Source organism: Rhincodon typus, chromosome 26 (assembly GCF_021869965.1).
Source record: "Rhincodon typus isolate 14 chromosome 26, sRhiTyp1.1, whole genome shotgun sequence".
Lineage (NCBI taxonomy): Eukaryota > Metazoa > Chordata > Chondrichthyes > Orectolobiformes > Rhincodontidae > Rhincodon > Rhincodon typus.
In genome coordinates, this window is record NC_063357.1 from 10,116,735 (window position 1) to 10,141,909 (window position 25,175).

Sequence of the window (25,175 nt, forward strand, 5' to 3'; positions counted from 1 at the left end):
TATCCTCTCCTCTATCCCTCTTCTATCCGCCTCCCACTCTCTCCCTATTTATTTCAAAACCCCCTTCCCCTCCCCCTTTTCTGATGAAGGGTCTAGGTCCGAAACGTCAGCCTCTCTGCTCCTATGATGCTGCTTGGCCTGCTGTGTTCATCCAGCCCTGCACCTTGTTGTCTCGGATTCTCCAGCATCTGCAGTTCCTACTATGTCTGCAGACACATCTTTTGTTTATTTATTTGTCCCTTTGACTTTATGCCATGAATTATTTTTGTCATTTAATCTCCCTCCACCCTATCACAGAACTTCCCTTTTATTCTTCTTTCCACCTGTTTCTAATTTCCTTTCATTTGCTCAAAACCATTTTGAACTTTTTTTTTCAGTTATGATGAAAAGCTTTAGATCTGAAATGTTAACTCTGTGGTTTCTCTCTCCAAAGGTGCCCACAAGCCTTTTCTATTTATATTTATTTTTAATTATGGACTAGGCATCATAGCCTTTGGAGGAAAGGAAATGAGGTGCATGGAGTTGACAACAAGGGGAGGTGACAGCCTAGTGGTATTATTGTTGGGCTGTTAATCCAGCAACCCAGATAACATTCTGGGGACCTGGGTTCAAATCCTGTCACAGCAGATGGTGGAATTCGAATTCAATAAATATCTGGAACTAAGTTTAATGATGACCATGAATCCATTGTCAATTTTTGGGGGGGGGGGAGAAACCCATCTGGTTCACTAATCCCTTTCAGGGAAGGAAACTGCCATCCTTACCTGGTCTGGCCTATGTGTGACTCCAGACCCACAGCAATATGGTTGACTCTGAACTGCCCTCTGGGCAAAAAGGGATGTGCAATGAATGCTGCCTAGCAGTGACACCCTCATCCCGTGAATGAATAAAAAAAAACCCTCCCTATTAAATGCCAAATAACAAATCACTATCTCTCCTTACATGTATTTTCTCACTATCATAGATGGCCCAACAACTTGCTACTGAATGTAACATTATCATGCTAGTTTGGGATCTTGACCACACCCATAATCCAATGTTCTTCTCTATTGTTCTATGCAACTTTTAAAAATTAATGAGGTGCTTGTATTTGCCTATACATTACTGATATATGCTTGCATTTTTCATTCTCAACATCTGCATAAATTACTTCAACCTGATACGCTCCCAACAAAGTCCAAGGATGGAATCTTTCCCAGCCCTATTCGTGAATATGGTGAGACTGGAAAAATGAGGCTCTCAAAGTTGAGAAAATAATGTCCAACTCTGCAATCACATATTGAATAGCAAGATAAAAGTGGAGCAGCAAGAGGCCTACTTGTGTGCACTGCATACCATTAGTACCCAATCTTGCCACATTAGCATACAGTTTCCTTTCCTCAAGTATGACATCAACAATTCCTGACATGGAGGTCAAAACGTCTGGTGGTTGCAGGTCGCTGCTTGCACCTCTGAGCGTCCACCTTGGATAGTAGCCACCAACATCTATTGCTAGCAACTGCCTACAGCCCCCTCCCTGTTCATGAAGGTTAGCATCATATATGTTTGTGTTTTACCATATTATCAATGACATGTCCTCAAGTAACTTAGATTAGTTCTCAACTTCAATGTTGCACTTTGGAGTGCACCAGCAATTTTCATTATAATACTGCTGCCAGAGCACCTTGCATGCAGGGATAAGGATTGGACCAGGGTTTATCTTAGGAGTCCTTGTTTGCATTCTTAGTGCTAATTCATTTCTGCCTCGCCTTGCTTCATTCAGAACTTAAAGATTCACAGTATTTCTGCCTTGCATTGTTGTTTAATGAAGACAGAAAGCCAGGCAACTTGTCATGTTTGTCATTTGTGATTAGGCAAGGAGGTGGCCATATTGCTGAATGGCACTGTGCTATGTCAATGTTAAACCTACAGCATGTGCCAGCAGATTCCACCATAAACACACCATGTGTTTCAACCAAATGGCTGTGTCTCCAAGTATGACAGGTGTAGTCCTCAGAAATGTCTCATCAGTCTGGGGATTGACCACAATCATTCAAGGCCAGCTTCCAGGGGCTTGGACACAGTCAGTTGACCATTTTATGCTGTCAAGCCAGGGGTTCTTATCATTGCAGTCCAGGGAATGGGTCATGGTCAGTCCTGCAGGTCCAATGCAACCAGTCAGATTTATGGTAAGTCAGGCACAGAAATTAGTCACTTATGGAGGAGGTAATGGTCTAGTAGTAGTATGGTAGAGCTGTACGTTCAGCATGGAAACAGACCCTTCTGTCCAACCCGTCCATGCCGACCAGATATCCTGAGTAAATCTGGTCCCATTTACCAGCATTGGCCCATATCCCTCTAAACGCTTCCTATTCATCGTCCCTTCCAGATGCCGTTTAAATGTTGTAATTGTACCAACCTCCACCACTTTCACACAGAGGGTGGTGTGTGTATGGAATGAGCCGCCAGAGGAAAAGTTCGCTGGACTATTAATCCAGAGCCTTAGGTAACATTTGTGGGGACCTGGGTTTGAATCCAGTCATGGCACATGGTGGAATTTGAATCCAATAAAAATCTGGAATTAAGGGTCTAATGACGATCCATTGATGATTTTTTGGAAAAACTCAGCTGGTTCATTAATAGCCTTTAGGGAAAGAAATTGTCATCCGTACCTGTTCTGGTGTATATGTGACTCCAGACCCACAGCAATGTGGCTGACTCTTAAACTGCCCTGTGGGTAATTAGGGACAGGCAATAAATGCTGGCCTAGCTGGTGGCAGCTTCATCCCGTGAATGAATAAAAAAAAAAAGAAAAAGAAATATCAGTGAAAAAAGAAGTCCAAGTTGGTCAGGGCTGGACCAAGGTCAATTTTGGGGTGTCTGTTCAACGAATGTGAAAAGGGGTTATTGGGAGCCAATGCTGTAGGAGGGAAGCTGGGAAAGATAACTGTGGGGTTATGATCCAGCATTCTGGGGTGTAGATGGACAATAATTCTAAAGGGGGAAATTCAACAGATAAATGTGGGAAACAAAAGCTTACAGGAAGGCATAGTTTACTGTGGGAGGAGTAGAGGGTTCATTGACATCACTTCCACCTTTACTTCAGCAGGGGGCATGACTGAGCTGGCACACTGGAGGGGTCAACTGAGGGGGTCAACGTGGTATGCAAGGAAGAAAAGGACATGGAGATTAGGGGTCTATTGATTACCAGGCTGAGCCTGTGATTCACTGTGCCAAGTGTGATCAGCATTGCCTTCCAACCTTATTGAAATCATAAATACAGTCGAAATGGAAAATTGTTGCAAACAGTCCCAAAGTTGTACAGTAAGCTTTTTCCCTGTCTGGACATACATCACGCAAGTGGAGGATGAAAGGCCTTCCAAAAGGCAATTGTATTAATCATTAACTTAGATACTACAGGTCAAAGCCATCTGTAATGATAGTAACCTGCATGTGAAATATATGTAGTGTCGAATTGTGTGGGACCATATTATTGGGCATTACAGATTGATAAACAGAGCAGGAGAGAGCAATTGCCATTTGCTTCAAATAGAATATGCAACATAATCCTAGCATTGAACTTGCAAAGAGAGGATGCAGTCTTGAGAAAGAAGGGAGGTCATTGAGCAGAAGGAACGTAATCTTCAGTACGATAAGAGCACTGCAGCATCAGATGTAACAACATTTAATTAAGACCTGGTTCTAATAGATCTGTACTATGTACAATGATCATTCATTGACTCTAAATTTGTCACTGCTCGAAAAGCAAGTGGTTCTCCCTTTATTCCCATATGCAAATACAGCTTTTTCTTGTAATTTTTCTTTCATTTTACTGTTTTTGAATAACCATTTCAACCATTTGAAGGGATCCCGTATGCAGTGCGCCCACACTGAACAATGAGGTGATGTAATGCTACACTGGATGCTAATGAAAGAAGACAGTACTTTAGATGGTATGGCAATAAGGATGGTTAACCTGTGTAGCTGGATTCTTCTTTAACATAGCAATACATTCATGCATGTGAGCTTGTATTTGCAGTGTCACCCAAACCACCACAATACACTCAGAAGCATTTGGTTTTCAATACCTCTCATTATGTGTACTGTGGCAGCTCCTGGCTGGAGAAGTTAACTTGATGCACAGCTGCCAGAAATCCTACAAAGATGTTGGAAGAGATTAGCATTTCTGCCATTGGTAAATGCATGATAACACAAGTGGGACAGTATAGAGGCACGGTGCATGAATAATGTGCTGCAGAGAATTGCATACAAAAACTCCCTAAAAGTTCATGGAGGGAAACGCTCCATGAAAAACTTCCCAAAATAGACATTTAGTTGATTTCTGGAAAAATTCAGTCCTACCTTTTTCAAACGGACACTGCTTAGAATAAATTACAAGTGTATAATGCATCGGTTTTAAACACTAGTGTGTACGCTGATATGGACCTCAAAATCCAGGATAAACTGGGAGTTCTGATGATTCCCATCCCAAAAGCTAAATAACTCTTCCTTGCAGACAGATTTTCATCAATAAACTCTTTCTAAATGTTACAAGTGCAACCTAAGAGATTTACTATTCATAGATGGACCATCACAAATTAAAAGATGTTTTCAAAAACAAGGGGAAAAAAAAAAAAAAAAAAAGAGAATGGTAACAATTTTCCACCATAACTTATCTTGGAGTTTTCAGCAACTTTGCAACGTTATACTGTGTCACTGTGATATCGTGAGATGAACGGCCAATAGCACAAGCACAAAAAAAAACTTGAGCACTTTTAAAGTACCAGATAAATAGATTTTATTTCGCAGCAGATGAAAACAATAGGTCTCATGATATGTGGTACAAGTTGATCTGGTATATTTTAATATTTACTTTGGAACCCTTCAAAAGATTTTTTTATTACACAGTTTCCAGCTGGTGCTCCAGAGCCAATAATTTTAGTGCTAGTCAGCCAAGATCAGTTGTCATTCAGCAATTAAATTTAAACACCAGTTCTGATGAAAAGGTCAGACTTGAAACAAAACTTTTTTTTTTCTCCACAGATGCGGAGAGACCTTCTGAGTATTTCCAGCATTTTCTAATTTTATTGGAAAAAAGTGAATGGCCATGATGAATTTTTGTTGTGACTGAATACAAATATTGGTAGAACTGCTCCACTGATAGAAGTGCAATGGGACTATTTACATACATGAGGGCTGGATTACAGTTAAATAATTTGTCCAAATGACAACACTTCAGGTAACGACACAACCAACCAACTAACCATCGAGTACAGCAATAAAATTTCATTCAAGAGATCGTGCCCATTGATTAGAGTAGTCCTTGAACTCAAATCTTTAAACGTTAGTGCTGAGAATGTTATCAACCCAGACAGAAATATTAACATTTTACACATATTCTTTCTGACTAGAAGTTAGTTTCCAATTAACTAACACAGAACCCTTCCCACAACACCATTTCAATGACTTCCCTGTTCTCCTTGCTACTGGCTTCATACAAAATGGCACAAGCATTAGCTTTTTTTTCCCCATTATACCAACAAGGAGCAGGGGGAGGCAATGGCCTAGTGGCATTAATTGCTGGACTGTTAATCCAGAGACCCAGATAACATTCTGGAGACTCAGGTTCAAATCCCGCCATAATAGATGGTGGAACTTGAATTCAATAAAATGTCTGGAATTAACAGTCTAATGATGACCTTTGTCAATTGTCATGAAAAACCCATCTGGTTCATTAACGTTCTTTGGGGAAGGAAACGGTCATCCTTACCTGGTCTGGCCTACATGTGACTCCAGCCGCACTGCAATGTGGTTGACTGTGAACTACCCTCTGGGCAATTCGGGATAGGCAATAAATGCTGCCTAGCCAGTGACACCCTTGTTCTGTCAAATGAACAAAAAACATGCTCTGATCTTGTTCCTCCTTTGCTCAAGGGCATGGAGGCTCGCTATAATGCATTTTCAACCAGTCTGGTAGCACTCAGACAAGGGATGATTCATTTACAATTCAACTACGCTGCGGAAAATCTACCAAAGTGAATCCAGAATTCAAAAATAAGACTGTGTCTTATTGTTTAAAGGGATTAGTAACAAAACTAAAAGGTATCCTGTTTCTGTTTTATAATCAACAATGTTATCTGAATTCATGCATGGAAAAAAGACTATTGTAACCTAAAATGAAAACTCAATAAATATAATGTATCCCCATCCTCATGTTCATGCTGACCTGTCTTTTTACATCTTTGCTTCTAAGAAAGTCAAATTAGGAGTTATGGTATCAACTGCATTCTTGAAAGTGGGGAGCAGCAGAAAAGATTTCTTGAAGTGTGAGGTCTCAGGAACCTGGATAATATTTTCCAAAACGTCAGGAAATTAAAAAAAAAAAATGAAAAATAACACTTTTACAAGTGTGGTTATAATTAGGTTTGAAATGATACATAAATGCAATCCACCAATCCCCCCACACCCTGAAAAAAAAATATCAATGGAACAGAACTAACACACTAATGACATAAAATACCCATGCTTAGAGCAACTCCAACCAATATTACTAAAATCAGTAGCCAAAGATGGCTGCAAAACAATATTTAATATAAAATAGACAGATTTACATTTATGGAACGTTCAGCAGAATATACACATCCTCCCATTATAATTGGACAAGCAAGAAAATTTTTTTTAAAACAATGTCAGTTACTTACTCAGTGTTAGAAGGCAGCAAGATCTGAATGTGAATTGCATTATACACCGATACCAAAGCTCATTAAGTTGTCATTCGCAAAACATCTTAGAAACAGCTAAAAGTTCAGTCTCTAATTTAATGTCAATTAAACTTCATAAAACATGGTATGCTCCAACTTCAGAAATAGATTACAACCCTGAACTGAAATCTTTGTGTATTGCTTCCTGTATAAATATTCTTAATATATTTGCAATGACTGTTTTACTATTAATCTTTAACATTCTAAGTTAAATAAATACACATCTATTTAATCACTGCTTATGAGTGACCCTGCGTCGCTAGAACAAGAATCTTATATATCTTGTTATTTTGTTTGCTTGGACTCTGGATCTTTTTCTAACTTCTTCTGCTTCATATGTTTATACTGCAAAACAAAATTTAAAAAAACAACAAAAAAAAAAGAAGAGGTTAAACAATGGATCTGAATAAAAACAGACATGCAGCTGACCCCAGTTCACTCCTTCCAGGAAATGAACACTGCAATTTTGAGTTCTTGTTCATCTCTCTGATGTATCTGACAGCAGACCAAGATCAGGAATGCTATGCAGAGAAACTCATTCAACACAAGTCTATAAACTAACTGGCAAAAAAATAAACTCATGGAATGTCAGCTCAGATTCTGCTGTCCTGTCCCTGTAATAACATGCAATTACAACATTTTCTGCTTTTATTTCTATCTTTCTCATGGTGTAACTTAAGCACCACCAAAAACTCATTTGTAGCATACAGAACCCACAGCAGTTGGTCGCATACATGGAAGCCCTCATGCTTTTCACGCAGAGGCCGCTTTTGGATGATCAGCCTTGTTCCTGGTAGTCCTAGTTGGCAAGTTCTTGATGAACTAGCACATAGTGAGACATCATGTAGGTTTCTTTTTAAATTAATTAATGGGAAGTGGGTGCCAGTGGTCAGACCAGCCATCACTGCCTATCCCTAATTGCCTTGAAGGCAGTTAAGAGTCAACCACATTGCTGTTTGTCTGGTGTCATATTTAGGCCAGACTAGGCAAGGACAACAGATTTCCTTTCCTAAAGGGCATTAGTAATCAGATGGGTTTTTCCCTGACAAAAAAGTGGTTTCACGGTCATCATTAGATACTCAATTCCACATTACTGAATTCAAATTTCACCATCTGCCATGCTGGGATTCAAACTCCAGTCCTCAGAACATCAGAGGAGTTTCCAGATTAATAGTTGAGCAATAATACCACTAGGCCATCACATCCTCAGTGTCCTGAGATGTAGCATCTAGAATTAAAAAAACAGGTGCCCTTGGAATGGACAACAGCGAATCAGAGTCATGACTCAAATGCTCCCTTTTATATTGCCAATTAAACATTTAATCACAAATGTAGGCAGTAAAGTGTAACAAAAAGAAGTGCGTATCCAATGCAATACAAAAACGGAGGATATTCATTTGTTAAATGAGAAGATTACACCATGGGAAAGAAGTGGATCTTTTCCCCACAATTAACCTTCATTCTCAGGACACAGGCATCTGAAATTCATTGTTTTATAATATGTCTTTGCTGGGTGGAGTACTGACCCTTGCTCCTGATGGCACACTATCAGTGCAAGAACACATTAATACATTATCTAGAAATACAGTGGCAAAATGAACAAAGCATACTTACTTTAGATAAGATCCAGTCAGCATCTTCAATTGCTCTTTTGATGATCTGTTTGATTCGTTCTGGATCATCTTCATCTGCGTGAACCTTAAAATTCTGCAACGTGTGAAATTACCCTTCATTAGGTTTTATTCACTGATTTCTTTAAATAGAAATGCAGTTGGGTAACAAATCCAACATAATTACGACATTAGTGACATCATTTTATTTACAGAGTTGGACTATCCCTGATATTAGTTGTCTCCTTAGCTGTAAAAGGCATTCAATGTCTTTCAAAACAGCAGTGTTTTCTATTCTAGACAAGATCTATTTCAGCGAATACGTAATACTTAAAAGAAAAAACAATTAACACTTTTTAAACAGTATCATTCTAAAATAAGGCATACCAGATAATAATATGAAGCCAAACTCTAAATTCACCCCATCTCCTCTCGGTTTAAGTACAAGTGTGAAGAAAGACAAAGATGATAAGGTCATAAGAACTGGAAGTAGGGGAATGCCATTTGGCCCATTGATTTCTCCATTAAATACAAGATCATGGCTGATCTGGTTGTGGCCTTAACTCCATTTTCTTGCCTGCTGTACATCATCTTTGATTCTGATCGACCAAAAATCCATCCAATTCAGCCTTGAATATATTCAATGACCAATCCTCCACTGCTCTCTGGGATAGAGACGACCAGAAATTAACAACTCCCAGAAAAGGTCACTTTTAAACTGTGCTCCTAGCTCTAGATTTCCCCCACGGCAGGGAACACCCTCCCAGCATTCATACTGTCAAAATATGGAGGAATCTTATTCAAACATATATGATCGCCATGCAGTATTCCAAACTCCAATGGGACTTGGTTCAATCTTTTGTAAGTCACAGAATAGTTTCATTGCAGAGGGTCATTTAGCTCATTGTTTTGACACCAGCTTTCTAAATGAGCGGTTCCTTTAGTGCCTTCCTCCCGCCTCCTCCTTTAACAGTCTTCCTTTTCTGCTAAGTCCAATTCCATTTTGAATGCTTCAAATGAACCTGCCTCCACCACACCCTCAGGCAGTTTATTCCAGACTTAAATCACACAACAGATGATTATTTTTTGCCTCATATTACTTTTGCTTTTTTGACACAAACCTTAAATTTGTGCCCTCTCATTCAATAGTTTCGCAAATAAGAGCAGTTTTTAAACTTACGGACTCATGATTTTGAATACCTCCAAATACTCTCTTTTGGAAGACAGTTCCAATATTTATAGATTTCTCTCTCTTGGAACCACTGTCATGAAACTTTTGGCTTCTCAGCAACACCTTAATATGTTCTTAACATACGCAGTTCCAAGAACTGGAGACAATACATCCTGATAAAAACATCTCACCCTTTCATTCCAAGAATCAGCTGAATGAATTTTCTCCAAAGTGCTTCTGATACAATATGTTCTTCCTTAAGGAGATCAAAACTACACACTACTGTAGGTGCGGCCTCATCCATGCCTTCTATTGTTATAGCATAACTTGTCTATTTTTTTAGGCAATATAGGCCAACATTCCATTTGTCGTCTTAAACACTTGCTGCACCTGCATGCTAAGTGATTCTTATACAAGGGCACCCAGATCCTTCTATACTGCAGCTTTCTGCAATCCTTCTCCATTTAAAAATTATATTCCACTTTTCTGTTCATCCTGCCAATATGAACAACCTTACAATATCACAATTATACTGCATCTGCCCACTTTTTGTTCACTCACTTAATCTAAATCCTTTTGCACACTTTTGTATTCTCCTCCTACTTGCTTTCCTACCTTTGTATCATAGCAAATCTGTAAACAAATAGGCCGAGCAGTCACTTCATTCAAGTTGTGAGTAATTTCTTGAAATAGTAGACTCCAGCGTGATCCCTTTACACTAGTTAAGTTTGCAAATTAAAAAAAAAAAAACCCATTCATCTCAACACAGCTGCTCTTAAGACAGCAAGAGCTGGAAAGATCCAGCAGATCTGGCAGTATCGGTAAAGGGAGAAAGAGAGATATTGGGCAGAGATTTCCCAACCCCTGGAACAACTTGAGCAATGGAAAGTCATTCAGGAAAATGGAGATTAGAGAAAAAGAAGATTCTTGACACTTAGGGAAAAAAAAAATAGTCCAATCTTCCATTCAAGTTCTGAATGGTGAGATGAGAATGTCACTCAGAGCCTGAATGTCTCATTTGTACTTAATTTTACCTAATTTCTATGAAATTTCCTATTTTCCCATGTTGAAGAGAAAAAAAAACTAGGCTGACAACTACCAACATGAAAGTTAGGGCAGGTATCTAGCAGCTGCAGCTCGTCACTTGCTTCTCTGGGCCTCTATTTTGAACAGTAGTCCCAAACATCTCAGGATAAACAGGGCCCACCCTGAGCACAACTACCTGTCCAGAGGTTGGCACTGATTATGCAACAACCTCACCACATGATGATCAATCCATTTAGAATACAATTCTTTCCTTCAAAAGATCTATTTTGTAGTGCACTGGTAACGCTCATTGCGATGCTGATGCCAGGCCACTGTGTGCAGACACAAACACCTATCACATGCAGTGGAGCAGAGAGCATCTCAGAGCTCTTTGCTCACTCTCTTAGCACTCATTCAGTTTGCACCTACTTGGATACTCTTAGCCTTGTGTTGCCTTTTTTGGGCTTTACTCATTTACAACTTACAGGATCACAGTAAGTATGTCCGAGCTAAAAGTCAATGCAAGACAAACAGTTAGGAAGTCTGTTATGGTTGTCAGCATTGATCAATCAAGGAGGCAGATGTGTTCCACACAACATCAATTCCACACCTACAGCACCTGCCAGCAGCCTGTGCGACAAACACACTGCGTGTTTCAGGAAAATGGCATTGCCTCCAAGTCTAAGGGGGTGTAGTCCTTAGTCAAGGGGGAAATTCAGTCAGGAAATAGGTTAAGGGCAGCATCCATAGGCAATCCAGGCATTAAGACATGGCCTCTTGTAGCAGTCACGGCCAGGGCCTCTGTATCATTGCAGTCCTGGGAATGGGACACACCCAATCCTGCTGATCTGATACAACCAGTTGGTGGGCGGCATGGTGATCAGCCAGGGGTGTCATTCCAAGTCAGTCAGGGGAGGAGGTAGGGCCACACTCAATTCTACAGGTCTGCTTACTGAAAGTCAAGAGGTTTTAAAATCAGGTCAGTGCTATGGTAGGGAAGTTGGAGATGTCAATACTTGGGTTTGAAAGCAACATACTGAGATTAAAAGTGGAGCAATAATTGTGAAGGGAGACAAATCAATACATGAAATAGTGGGAGATGCAGTGGTAGTATCCCTCAGTACTTAGCTAGGAGACTCTATGTGAGTCACATCTACTCCTGTCTGAACGGGCTGACGTTTTAAAAAAAGTCTTGAATAGTAGGAGACAATAGTACATTGAAGAACATGTTTTACTGTAGTGGGGTGGCATCATTAACAGTTACCAGCAACCTGGCTATAGACAGAAGCAGTGAAGGAGTGAAATCAGTGCAGCACATGGTTGGCATGGTCAAGCTGTGTGGCTAGGTTCAGTGGGTACATCTTCGGAGCTAAAGACATAAAAGAAAAAGTTGGGTGGGAATATACGGAAACTCATAACAGATGAGGTTGATGGGGATTGCAAGGGATAAAGGAACGTGAAGGTTTTGGAGTAAGAGGGACAGTCCTGCAACTCACTCTGCCCAACACAACCTGTGCTGCCTTCCATTCTCACTAGAGTCACAAATATAATGACAATGGAAAAATGTTTGCCAAAGTCAGATTGGGTGGAGTAAATTTCTTTTCCTCTGAGCACATAGGCTCTAGTTGTGAGTGATACAAGGCCCTTCATGGGGCAATTAGGGCACCTACATAGTATAGGTTAGAGACATCTGTACTCATGGTGACCTATATGCAGTGTCCACCTGTGGAGGCTATAAATCCTAGTCACAAGCAATCTTGACCATGTCATGACAGATTCCTCATAGCCATTTCTGAAGCTGAAGTAATCAGATTTGTGACCTTTTTTTAAAAAGGTCACATGTAAAAGACAATCAAGGTTCAAAGGATGAACAAGAGCTTGGATCCGATTTCCTCTCATTTTGAGCTGTAAGCATTGGAAAATATGCTCTTTTATTCATTACCACCTTTCCTGGGTAATGTGGCAGGTGAGGGGAGAAAACAAGGTTTCAGTAATTCTACTGCATTTACAATCTCCTATGATCTTGGTATAGCATGGCTCGTGTTACATACATAGGATTTAAAAAAAAAGCTCACTCTGTCAAAACTACATATACATGCAATCCACTGTCTGGAAGACTTTGCCAAATCTTCACTTGCAAGAGTTGACTGCTCGCGTTGCCAATAACTTGTTCTGTTGTTTTTGGTACTCCCAAAATCAAATTCATTGAAACCAAGGCCAAGGATCAAAAAAGAAAAAAAACTGGGGGTCATTTTTGCTGTGGCCACAATATGAACTGAAGGAATAGTGGTGTCAGCAAATTGGGACCAGCAGCAGTAAAACAGGAAACATATTTCTATCTCACTCTCCTGTCACACTATTTACTGCAATGATTTTTTTAAAAAGTCTCATTTAAATGAATTTCAAACACTTTAAAGACACCTGCCACCACTCTCAGGCCTCAGACAAAAGAAAAATGATAACTCCCCTTAACACAAGCATTATAAAAATACAAATTAATATTAAGCTATACGTCGTCTTGACCACTTTAAAACCTAAGTTTCCAAATAATAATCTATCCTGAACTTTATCATAATATAATCAACCTAAACAAGCTGCCTCTTTAAAAAATGCGTGACACAGTCATGATTTCAATCCTGCTGTTACACATGGATTTTCATATGGAGGAAGCTTTGTAACTGGATATGACTAACCAGAAGATGCCATTTGGTGATATTCATTTTAGGTTCACAAATAATACTTGTTTCACAATGTTTACTTTGTTTCCAGTTTTACACAAGGAAGCAAATGTCTAACTGGAGCTCTCCAGACAGCTCGAAGATCAAAAGGGTATCAATTTCTGTAATGGCGAGACTGTTCACTGACTTTCTCCTCTCAGACAAATGATTTTCTATCTCGTGTGCTAAAGGTGCGACTTAAGGTTGGTCACAAGTAGGGTGTCAGCTCAAACTCTGGGTTGGGAGACTGTGAGCATTACTAAAAAGAATAGAGCAGCTTCAACCAAATAATTTCATTGCGTATATAAATAGTCTAAGCTTAAAGAATTAATCACAATTAAAAACCCAACTGAATAACAAGCTGTGATGTTACTGCCACAATCAGGAAGATTACTCACGCCATTGCTCCACAGTCAATGTATCACAGACTGAATGAATGCAGTGAAGCAATTTTAGGTAAACAGTCCCATTCAGAAAATTTATTCACCTATCCTGGGGTGTCCAGATGCTATGTTACCCTTATTTTCTGCTTTACCCAATTTAAAAATACAGTTTTGAGGGCTTGGAAAAAGTAATTCCTCTCAATGGCAATTAAGCTCTTAATCAAATAAAACTGAGCACGCACAGCTTAAGATCAGTAAAGTAATGGGAACAGTGATTTAAAAACTTCATGAAGCCTCAAAGGCCATTTATAACGTGATCTGAAACTTAAAACACTTCTGACAAGTCTTTTCCAATTTCCTCAAATTTAATAATATTCTACTACTCTTAACTCACTGTTGCTTCTTGCCCAGTTTTCTTAATCTGATGAAGCCTTCCACTAAGCAGTAGGCTCCGTCTCCTAACTCCTTCTAATCTGTTGCTGCCTCAAGTCCAAGGTCTCCTTTGAACAATGGGTTAGCATCTGTATGAGCAGCTTAAACTAAATGCAAAACAATGTTGAGAGGAGTCAAAAGTCATGGAAATGTACATATCTGATGTCATATATTCCAGACTGTGGAGGTAAATCAGGGGAGAATTAGAGGCACTGATAACAACCCTTCGAAGGCCCACTCCATGACGAGCACAAAAGCAAATTCCAGGAAAGGGAAAAAGAAAGGGAGTTGAAATTGAAACAGTTTGAGCTGAGAAGGGAGAATGGTGAGTGAATCAGAGTGAACTCAGACTAAACAGTTGAAGCATTAAAGTTTGCACATCTAACCTCAAGAGTGACATGGAAAAAGTGGACACTGTCATCTTTCTCTTTTGAACAGTTAGCAGAGCAGTAAAATTCCGCAGTCCAGCAAATTACACTGCTATTTGCAATGGAGTCTGACAGGAATACTTGAAAGCAACATTGAGGAAGTTGTGCACTGCTGAAGGTGTCACCTTGCAGATCAGAAATTAAAACAAACCCTACCTGCACTGTGTTCCCAGGGCATAATTTTGAAGAAAAGTAAGGGAGTTATCCCTGATTTCCTGGCTAATATTTATCCCTCAAATCAGTGTCATAAAAAAAACATTATCTAGTTACCACTTTGCTCTTTGTGGGAAGTTGCAGCATGCAAATTGACTGCTGCATTTCATACATTACAACAGTGACTACACTGATAAAATACTGCATTGGCTGTAAAGACATTTGAGACATTGAGTGATCATAATAAGCACTACATAAATGGCAAGTTTGTTTGCAAAACTAAAAACAGTAGGTAAGAGAAGCAGCAGGAATTATAGACCTGGTAATTTAATATAGGCCACGTGGAAATCACCATTAAGGAAGAGAGATTAAACGAACACTTGGGAGAAATTGGAGTCCATTAACTGACGGGTGCATTTACAAAAGAAAAAGTAACATTTAACAACCCTAATTGATTTTTAATGCCCAAGGCAAGGAGCAGTGAGCGGCTGTAAAGGTCTATGCATGTAGTTTATATAGACTTCCAGAGGTACACAGGTTAACGTTCCACACAAAGAAGTGCATGAAGCTCAAAGTAAGTTATTGACCGCAGGCAAACAAAAAGACAAACTCTGGGGATAAATAAGCAGGTGTAGAGCTACACCTTGTTATCTCAGGATTTTCCAGCATCTGCAGTTCCTACTATCTCTGATAAATAAGCATATGCTCAAATTAGAAGATACTGAATTAGAAGATCTGGATAACACAAAACAGGGACATAGATCTAAGTTTGCTTATAGTAAAGGTTGTGGTATAATTAGTGCAAGTATTAAAAATTATGTGAGTGGTCAAAACTGAGACAGATGAATTTCAATACAGGTACCTGGGTCATCAGATATTTCAAGTAAAAATAATGAACAGTATTATTTAAACAAGTTCAGAAAGGCAGAGGCCCAATGAGATTCATGGACACAGATTAAAATAAAAAAAAAATCAGAATGGCTAAATGGAACATTAGACTTAGTATATACTCATTTTTTCCTACAGAAAAGAAGTTTATAAAGTCTTAAGTTGATAGGATATGTTACAAAGGCCACTAAACATACAAACAGGATCATTATAAACTGAATCAGAGATAGTAGGAACTGCAGATGCTGGAGAATCCGAGACAACAAGGTGCAGGGCCTTTTCTGATGAAGGGTCTAGGCCCGAAACGTCAGCCTCTCTGCTCCTATGATGCTGCTTGGCCTGCTGTGTTCATCCAGCCCTGCACCTTGTTGTCTCATTATAAACTGAGGCTGATTCCATGATATGGAGTAGGTAAATGCAAGGAAGTCTCTGACACCTCCTCCTATTGCCCTCTCGATCATGACCCCACCCCAGTCCACCAAAACATCATCTCTCAAACCACTCACAACCTCATCTCCTCAGGTGACCTCCCACCCACAGTGTCAAACCTCATCGTTTCCCCAACCCCGCACCACCCGTTTCTATCTCCTTCCCAAAATCCACAAACCTGACTGCTCTGGCTGACCCATTGTCTCTGCCTGCTCCTGCCCCACTGAACTTATCTCCACTTACCTTGACTCTTGTTTTCTGCCCCCAGTCCAGGAACTCCCCACCTACGTCCGGGACACCACCCACGCCCTCTACCTCCTCCAAGAATTCCAATTCCCTGGCCCCCAACACCTCATCTTCACTATGGGCATCCAATCCCTGTACACTTGTATTCCCCATGCAGATGGCCCAAAAGCCCTCCGCTTCTTCCTCTCCCGCAGGCCCAACCAGTCCCCCTCCACTGATACCCTCATCTGCTTAAAGAACTCGCCTTGCCCTTAACAACTTCTCCTTCGACTCCTCCCACTTCCTACAGACTAAGGGCATGGGAACCCGCATGGGCCCCAGCTATACCTGCCTCTTTGTAGGACACGTGGAACAGTCCCTCTTCCAGAAGTACACTGGCACTATCCCCCACCTCTTCTGCCACGACATCGACGACTGTATTGGCGCTGCCTCATGCTCCCACGGAACAGCTTGAACAGTTCATCAACTTTACTAACATCTTTCATCCGAACCTCAAATTCACCTGGACCATCTCCGATACCTCCCTCTCCTTCCTGAACCTCTCTGTTTCCATCGCTGATGATCACCTCGTAGCAGATAACTATTTCAAGCCCACCGACTCCTACAGCTACCCAGACTACACCTCCTCTCACCCACCCTCTTGCAAGAATGTAATCCCCTACTCTTAATTCCTCTGCCTCTGCCACGTCTGGTCCCAAGATGGGGCGTTCCACTCCCGAACATCCCAGATGTCCTCCTATTTCAAGGACTGCAACATCCCCCCCTTCGGTAGTCAAAAATGCTCTCAATCACATCTCTTGTGTTTCCTGCACCTCTGCCCTCACACCCCTCCTCGCAACAAAAACAAAGACAGAATCCCCCTTGTCCTCACATATCATCCCACCAACCTCCGTATCCAACTTATTATTCTCCACCACCTACAACAATCCAATCTCACAACAAAAGATACATTTCCCTCCCCACCCCTATCTGTCTTTCGTAGGGACCGCTCTCTCCGCGACTCCCTTGTCTGCTCCACACTCCCCACTAGCCCCACCACCCACAACACCTTTCCCTGCAACTGCAGGAAGTGCTACACCTGCCCCTACACATCCATCCCTCACGTCCATTCAGGGCACCAAACAAACCTTCCACGTTAGACAGAGATTCACCTGCACATCTGTCAATGTGGCCTCCTCTACATTGGTGAGACCAAGTGGAGGCTCAGAGACCGCTTTGTAGTGCATCTGCGCTCTGTTCGCGACAAACAACAACACCTCCCAGTCGCAAACCATTTCAACTCCCCCTCCCAGTCCCTGGACAACATGTCCATCCTGGGCCTCCTCCAGTGTCACGGTGATGCCACCTGGAAACTGAAGGAGCAACAGCTCATCTTCCGTCTTGGGAGCCTACAGCCCGACAGCCTAAACGTGGATTTTACCAGTTTCAAAATCTCCCCACCCCCAGCCTCATCCCATGACCAACCCTCCCTCTCATCCCTGCCTTCTCGACATGACACAACCCGTCCATCTTCTCTCCCACCTACCCGCTCCTTCCACCTCACTGACCAGTCCCTACCACTCTCAACCTGCACTCACCTATCACCATCCCACCTACCTTCCCCAGCCCCATTTCTCCTTTATTTATTTCGGAGCTCCTTTCCCACCCCTCCCCCATTTCTGAAGAAGGGTCCTGACTCAAAATGTCAACTTTCCTGCTCCTCTGATGCTGCCTGGCCTGCTGTGTTCATCCAGCTCCACATTGTGTTATCTCAAAGTCGTGCTAAAGCAAACACTGGTTAGGTCTCCGTTGAAATACTGAGTCCAAATCAGGGAAACATATTTTGTAAAGGATGCCAAGTTCTTAGAGAGGGCACGGAAAAGATTTACAAAACTAGGGTAAAGGATTAAAGTTATTAACAGATTAGATAGACTGGGATTGTTCTCCTTAGAGTATAAGAGGTCAAAGGGACTTTTGATAGAGGTGTTCAATCATGAAGCACTGTAGTACAGTAAATAATTTGACCCTTACCCCTCTAAAGCCTTCCTATTCATGTACACATCCAGAAGCATTTAAAAGGCGGTCATTGTATCAGCCTCCACCACTTCCTCCAGCAGCTCATTTCATACACACAACACCCTCTCCGTGAAAAGGCTGCACATTAGGTCCCTTTTATATCTTTCCCCTCTCACCCTAAACCTATGCCCCCTAGTTTTGGACTACCCTACCCTGGGGAAAAGGCCTTGCCTATTTACCCGATCCATGCCCCTCATGATTTTATAAACTTCTGTAAAGTCACTCCTCAGTCTCAGATGCTCCAGTGAGACAGCCCGAGCCTATGCAGCCTCTCCCTATGGCTCAAACCCTCTAAACTTGACAACATCCTCGTAAATCTTTTCTGAATCCTTTCCAGGTTCACAACATCCTTTCTAGAGGAGGGAAACCAGAATTGTACGCAATACTCCAAAAGTGGCTGAATCAATGTGAGACAGTTCTGCAAAAAAAGTTGCTAACTCAATTAATTACTTTAAATTTGAGATTGATAATTTTTTTGCTAGATCAGGATATAAAAGTAGTTCAGATAGAGACCAGCTATGTTGATTAGTTGAACAAACTCAGAAGCGCTGAATGGGCTACTCTTATTATTCTATTCCTTCATTGGATATAAGTGACTCCTTACTCCTTACTCCTGAACACTGTCAAAATTTGCATGTGAAAGAGAGAATGGTTAACTGAAGGGGACTTTGAATAACTTGAGGCTTACAGATACATGTTACAGGAGGGGGCAGGAAGGATCGAAGTCCGATTAAATTATAATGAAAAAAAGTGACATGCATTTTTCATTCCAAAACATAGGTGTATAGAACTAGAATAGAAAGTTCAAAATCACAAATCCTTAAAAAGGTGGGAGGAACTGGTTTATAAAAAGTTATAGGTTCAAGAAAAAAAAAGTGCTCTTCTATGCTGTTATATCCTATTATCCAACTGTCCTTCTTTCCAACATTTTCAGAATTAACAATTTAAAATCACAGGTTGTTTTGATTCTCAACAAAAAAAATTGCAAGTCTCATCTTGTAATTAACTACTAATAAAAGTATTATACAAAAAGCTGGATTTTTCAACAATTTACAAACCTGCCGTATTGCATGTTTGTAATGCTGCTGTATGTTTTTTGCAGGAAGTTGCTTGCAGCATCGAAAGAGATACCGATATAACTGGACAGGTGTCTGCACAAGTTCTGCACCTGGCAAAGGGGGCATTCCCTTGATCATTCAACGCTCCAACCTGAAATGCACAAGTTTGTGTGTGTGTGTCAGCATACTGGATCCAACAAGGAACTGGAAAAGATTTGAACAATACCTCACCCCATAAAGCACACTTACTTAGGTCAATTTGTGGATTTTTGCAAGTCTATATTTATGTATTTTCTAAAAAGTTCAACTAATAATAAAAATGTAGAAACATCTGTTAAATGGTTCAGTTCTTGCAACACAGCACTCAAATTGTTGATATAGTATCTATAAATCATCCAACTTTTTCAAAATTCAGCGTAGTTTGCTCAATTGCCTTGACTGGACTTTATTAACTGAATGTAATGATGTACTAAAATCATGTATAAATGACCATTCGTACTTTCACTTTTACAAACATCATTTTTTGTAAACTTATTTTAATTTTTCAGAAAAAGGGAAATTAGAAGCACCAAAAAAGTTTTCAAGCCCTCAAAACAGAACTTTGAATTCATTCATGGGACATGACCATTAATGACAAGTTTTGTACTTATTTTCAACCATTAATTGACCATGTGAAGGAAATGATCAGATCTACAACATCTAGTTGTGAATGGTGGATGATAATTAAACAACTAATTGGAGAAGGCTCCACAAGTAACCCCGCTATCCTCAATGACAGAGGAGCCCAGCACATCAGTGCAAAAGACAAGGCTGAAGCATTTGCAACCATCTTCAGCCAGATGCTGAGTGAATGACCCATCTTGACTTCCCTCTAAGCTTCTCAATATCACAAATGGCATCTTACAGTCAATTCACTTTGTGAAATATTCAGAAGTTGCCCAGGACAGTGGATATACAAAAAAAAAAGTAAGCACATTGAAAAAATTTCAGTAGTACTGAAGACTTGTGCTCAGAACATTTGCCTCTAGCCAAGCTAGAGATACAAAACTGGTAACTATTAGGTAAATGTGGAAGATTGTCATGGTATGTTCTGTCCACTCAGACAAAAAAAAAGGATAATATAATCTGGCCAATTATCATCCCAATTATCCACTCTAGATCAAGTGACAGAAAATGTAATAGGCAGCACCACTAACACAGCAATAATTACCTCATAGTTGCTTAGTTTGGGTTCTTCCAGGGTCACTTGGCTCCTGACCTCATTACAGTTGAGGTCGAAAGGTGGAACAAACAGAAAAACAATTATGTGAACTCAAGAAGCAGGCTGACAATGACTACTCTGCACACATAGGCAACATTTGACTGGGTGTGGCATCAAGGAGCCCTGGTAAGGGGTTGGGGTGGTGGTTTGGCAGAAACTCTTGGAGCATACACAGCACAAGAAAGGAAGATGGTTGTGGGTGTTGGAGATCGATCATTTCAGCCCAGCAGTGCCTCAGGGCAACCACTTTCAGTTGCTTCAGTGATGTTCCATCCATCAGAAGTGGGGACATTCACCGACATTACTGTACACAGTACTATTTGCAACTCCTCAAGAACCTGTCCATAAATAGCAAAACTAGAACAATGTTCAGGCTTAGGCTGATTAATGCCAAGTAGGATTGAGCATCTCCACAGGGAATATAACTATCTACACTTGACATTCAAACGTTACAATCACAAAAATTCCCACCATCAACATCCTGAAGGCTGACATTTTTCAGAATCTTTGCCTTGGACTAAGCTATATAAAATATTTTGGTCAGCGACTCAGGGACTCAGAATTCTGTGGTAGTAAACTGTCCTTGGCTCATCAAATACTATCCACTACCTACAAGTCACAAATCAGGAATGTGATAGAATACTTTCCACTTGCCTGGATACATGTGGCTTCCAACAGCTCAGGAAGCTGAACCTCATCCAGAACAAACCAGCTCACATGATTAGTGCCCATCCATCAACTTTAGACCCCCAACTGCAGTGGTATTTACCTAATACAAGATTCATTACAGTAGCTCATCAAGGTTCTTTCAACAACATTTTCCAAACCCATAACCTCTAACACATAGAAAAAGAGGAAGGGAACAGACACGTGGGAACACAAAGATGCACAAGCTCCCCTCCAAGCCACATGGTCAAGGTCAAGGTCAAGGTCAAGATCCTGGAAATCCCTTCTTATGGCACTGTCAGTAAATCTAGCCAGATGGCTGACAGGGAGTTCAAGAAACTAAAACGGCAACAGAAAATGTTATATGTGGAAGGCTCGCAGGAGATCTGCATCATTCATAAAAAAGACAACTTAACGTTTTAGGGATATGAAGGGACAAACATTAAAACTTTTTTTCTTTTGTGAGCTGAGAATTGTTGTCCATTTGCATATAAAAATGTATGTTTTCTATTTTGTTTCAGATTTCTAGTATTTTTTTTAAATAAAAGCTGAGCAAGCATTGCAATGAGAGGAGATGCAAACTTATTACAATAAATACATTTTCACCTGAGACTGAAGATTGTGGATACAAGTTCCAATCCTAAGATACAAACACAAAAACCCCCAAAAATGACACCTTCAGGGAAACAGCACAGTAGTGATGGGTTGTTTTGGAAGTGTTAAACTGAAACCACAACTATTTTCCATGTGAACTTTCACATCCACCCAAGGACAGAAATAAGCCATTTAGCCCAGCCCAATTAGTCCTGGCCAGCATTTCTACCCTACTTGAGCGTCTCCCATTGTTCCTCACCTGAACACACATTTCTGAAGAAGGGTCCCAACCCGAAACGCCAGCTTTCCTGTTCCTCTGATGTTGCCTGGCCTGCTGTTTTCCTCCAGCTCCACACTGTTATTCCCTTTTCCCTCACATGCTTTTGCATCTTTCCTTCATAATGCATCTACTCTAATAGCTTCAACCAATCTTATGGTAGCCAGTTACAGTTACACATTCACACTACTGGATTTCTTAGTGTTATGAAGTTGTGTACAGTGTGTGGTTCCTTTAAGAGATAAAGTGCTTTTCTAAGCTTAGAGATTTATACACACACACACACAAAAGAAGTGTCTACATGTAGCTGGAGATGTACAGCCAGTTCGTTCATGAAAACATATATCAATTGGCTGTGTGATTGGAAACCTTAGGCTTGTTTGATGACTTAGCAACAAGCTGGAATCAGCCAATTAATTTAAACCAAGTGATTGAAAGCCAATTGATTTTAATTCTGATGGTTTTGACAATCTCAGACCAATGCTATTGTAAGAAAGTTGATATGTCATCGAAGTATAAGGAGAGGGTTTTTGAAAAAATCAGGGTGAGAGCAAACCACTATTTGAGAAATAAGCACCTAGCTCTCACAAGAAAATTGCTAAGCTCTCTAAGAAAGCAGCATCTTATCCATAAAAGGTACCATGGCACTTCTAACTAAGAGTCTTCACAGAGAAAACATCCGCATCAGCAGAAGAAAGGGTTTATGACTGGAGAGACAGTGGAGAAGGCAGTGCATTCCAGAACATAGTCTCTCAAAGTCCACATGGACTAAGTTTTAATTTTTTTTCTAATTACTTAGGTTATTTAAGTGGGACTTATGTTTATTGGAATAGAATAGCAGTACAATTTTGTTCAGTTAGGGAATAGTTAGAAGTTGGAGGAATTGTTCACTTTGTTAGTAGTTCTGTCAATTTGTTCACTGTTAGGGTTAAGTAAATAAATTGTTACATATAAAGTCAATATCAGGGATTTTCTTTCATTTAACTTTTCCTTCTCCCAAACACTGGTGACACATTTATTGACTACCTCTGGACAAGCTCTTCCCAGAAGAGGGAACATTCTCTTTGTTTACGTAGGCTCAACTGGAAATCCTGAATGAATAACCCATTTGGACTTCCTCATGCAGTTCTCAGCATCACAATTTGGAAATCTCCAGTCATTTTGATTCAGTTTGCACGGCATCAAGAAATGGTTGAGGGCACTGGATACACCAAAAACCCTGCAGTAACACTGAAGGCCGGTGATCCAGAACCAGCAATGACCATATCCGAGATAACAAGGTGTAGAACTGGATGAACACAGCAGGCCAAGCAGCATCATAGGAGATGCTGAGTCAGAGATAGTAGGAACTGCAGATGCTGGAGAATCCGAGACAACAAGGTGCAGGGCTGGATGAACACAGCAGGCCGAGCAGAGAGGCTGACGTTTCAGGCCTAGACCCTTCATCAGAAAAGGGGGAGGGGAAGGGGGTTTTGAAATAAATAGGGAGAGAGTGGAAGGCGGATAGAAGAGAGGAAACAAACAGGTCGAAGAGGCGGGGATGGAGCCAGTAAAGGTGAGTGCTTGGCCTGCTGTGTTCATCCAGCCCTGCACCTTGTTGTCATAGGAGATGCTGCTTGGCCTGCTGTGTTCATCCAGCTCTACACCTTGTTATCTCAGATTCTCCAGCATCTGCAGTTCCTACTATCTCATGACCATATCCGAGCTGTTTTAAGTACAGCTACGATATAGCATTTCTCCCCCTTCATCTCCCATCATCCCAACAACCCAGAGGAAGAAAATCCATGAACTTGGAAAAGAACTGGAATTATTCCTGGAATCCTTTCAAAGATCTATTTCAAAAATCTACATTACCGAAAAGCAGATGGCTTGGCAAATTGCTACTTGTGGGATCTTGCTGTGCACAAAACCGGACGCCACATCTCCCAAACACAACAAAGACTGCACTTCAAAAGCACCTTACGCGTTGTAAAAACGCTTTGGGAAGGACCTGAACGTTTGGAAGGGCGTTGTGTAAATGCAAGTTCGCTTTCAGCCAAGTAGTAAAATGTACCATAAGGGCCGGAGGATCCATTAACGGTGACGAGTTCGCAATGGAGGGGCTGAGGCGGCAGATCCTGCTCTTCACATAAAAAAAAAACTTCCATTAACCTTGCCGATTAATCCAAGAACCCGCCTTTGCCATAACCAAGCCTTGACAAAGGAAAGGGACACTCGGCCCATCAAAATACAGCCCAGGCCCCGGTAACCAAGAGCAACCAGAGCAGGCCTCAGGCTCGGTAACCAGGGGCAACCGGCCGAGACCGCCCTCACTCTCCGGGTAACCGGTATCAAGCTTCAATGGAGCCGGACACCTTATCTAAACCTGCCGCAGCCATTAACACCAAACCCACTTACCTACGAGATCCCTGATCCAAGGCAGCAATGGCACCGCCTCCTCCAGGGCCCCGTCAGCAGCAGATTTAAAGGGGCCGCGTACCCATGGGCCTGGAACCAGGTGCGCCCAGAGCAAACTCCAGATAAGAAGGACTTGCATTGACATAGCCGCGCTCTAGCTGGCATCCCCAAAAGCACGTTGTAGCCAACACTGAGCATGCAATGCTTGTAATGTGGGAAAAGTGCACTCAGCAAGTTACTACAAACCGTGTCGGATGAGGGATATAATTGTTTTTTCTCAATGAAATTATAATGGGATACCGGTTTTGTCAACAACAAAAAGACGCACACAAGCATAGAGGGGCACGACTGTAGTGATTGGAATGAGGTCAGCCAGGTGGACCTCATAGAATATGAGTTCGGTGACTGGGACTGTTAACCTGGTCCAGTCAGGGAGTCCTGGCTGACAGATATAGAAGCCATAGAAACATAGAAAATAGATGCAGGAGTAGGCCATTCAGCTCTCTGAGCCTGCACCGGCATTTAGTATGATTGTAGCTGATCGACTTAAACTCATGTCCTTGTCCAAGCTTTTGGCCGACTGCTCTGATATTGTTGTATGTAACTTGACATTCAATTTTCACTTATAATACTCCTGTGAGCTG

General features: G+C 41.1%; 1 protein-coding gene across 5 annotated transcripts in view; it reads right to left on the minus strand.

The window, feature by feature from the left end:
* Positions 1 to 24,649, minus strand: part of lyrm9 (LYR motif containing 9) — a 49,461-nt gene extending 24,812 nt beyond the window's left edge. Inside the window, exons 1-4 of one of the 5 annotated variants that reach the window (XM_048612609.1) lie at positions 24,532 to 24,649; positions 19,337 to 19,487; positions 8,355 to 8,447; positions 4,753 to 7,085 (exon numbers count right to left, since the gene is read on the minus strand). In XM_048612609.1, coding sequence (XP_048468566.1) covers positions 7,026 to 7,085; positions 8,355 to 8,447; positions 19,337 to 19,474 — 291 coding nt within the window. In that variant the 5' untranslated portion in view covers positions 19,475 to 19,487; positions 24,532 to 24,649 and the 3' untranslated portion in view covers positions 4,753 to 7,025. Of the gene's footprint in view, positions 1 to 4,752; positions 7,086 to 8,354; positions 8,448 to 19,336; positions 19,488 to 20,546; positions 21,634 to 24,187; positions 24,388 to 24,531 lie in introns of those variants that run through there. The other 4 variants (XM_048612608.1, XM_048612607.1, XR_007264843.1 and 1 more) reach the window with 4 other exon arrangements.
* Positions 24,650 to 25,175: the final 526 nt, after the last annotated feature.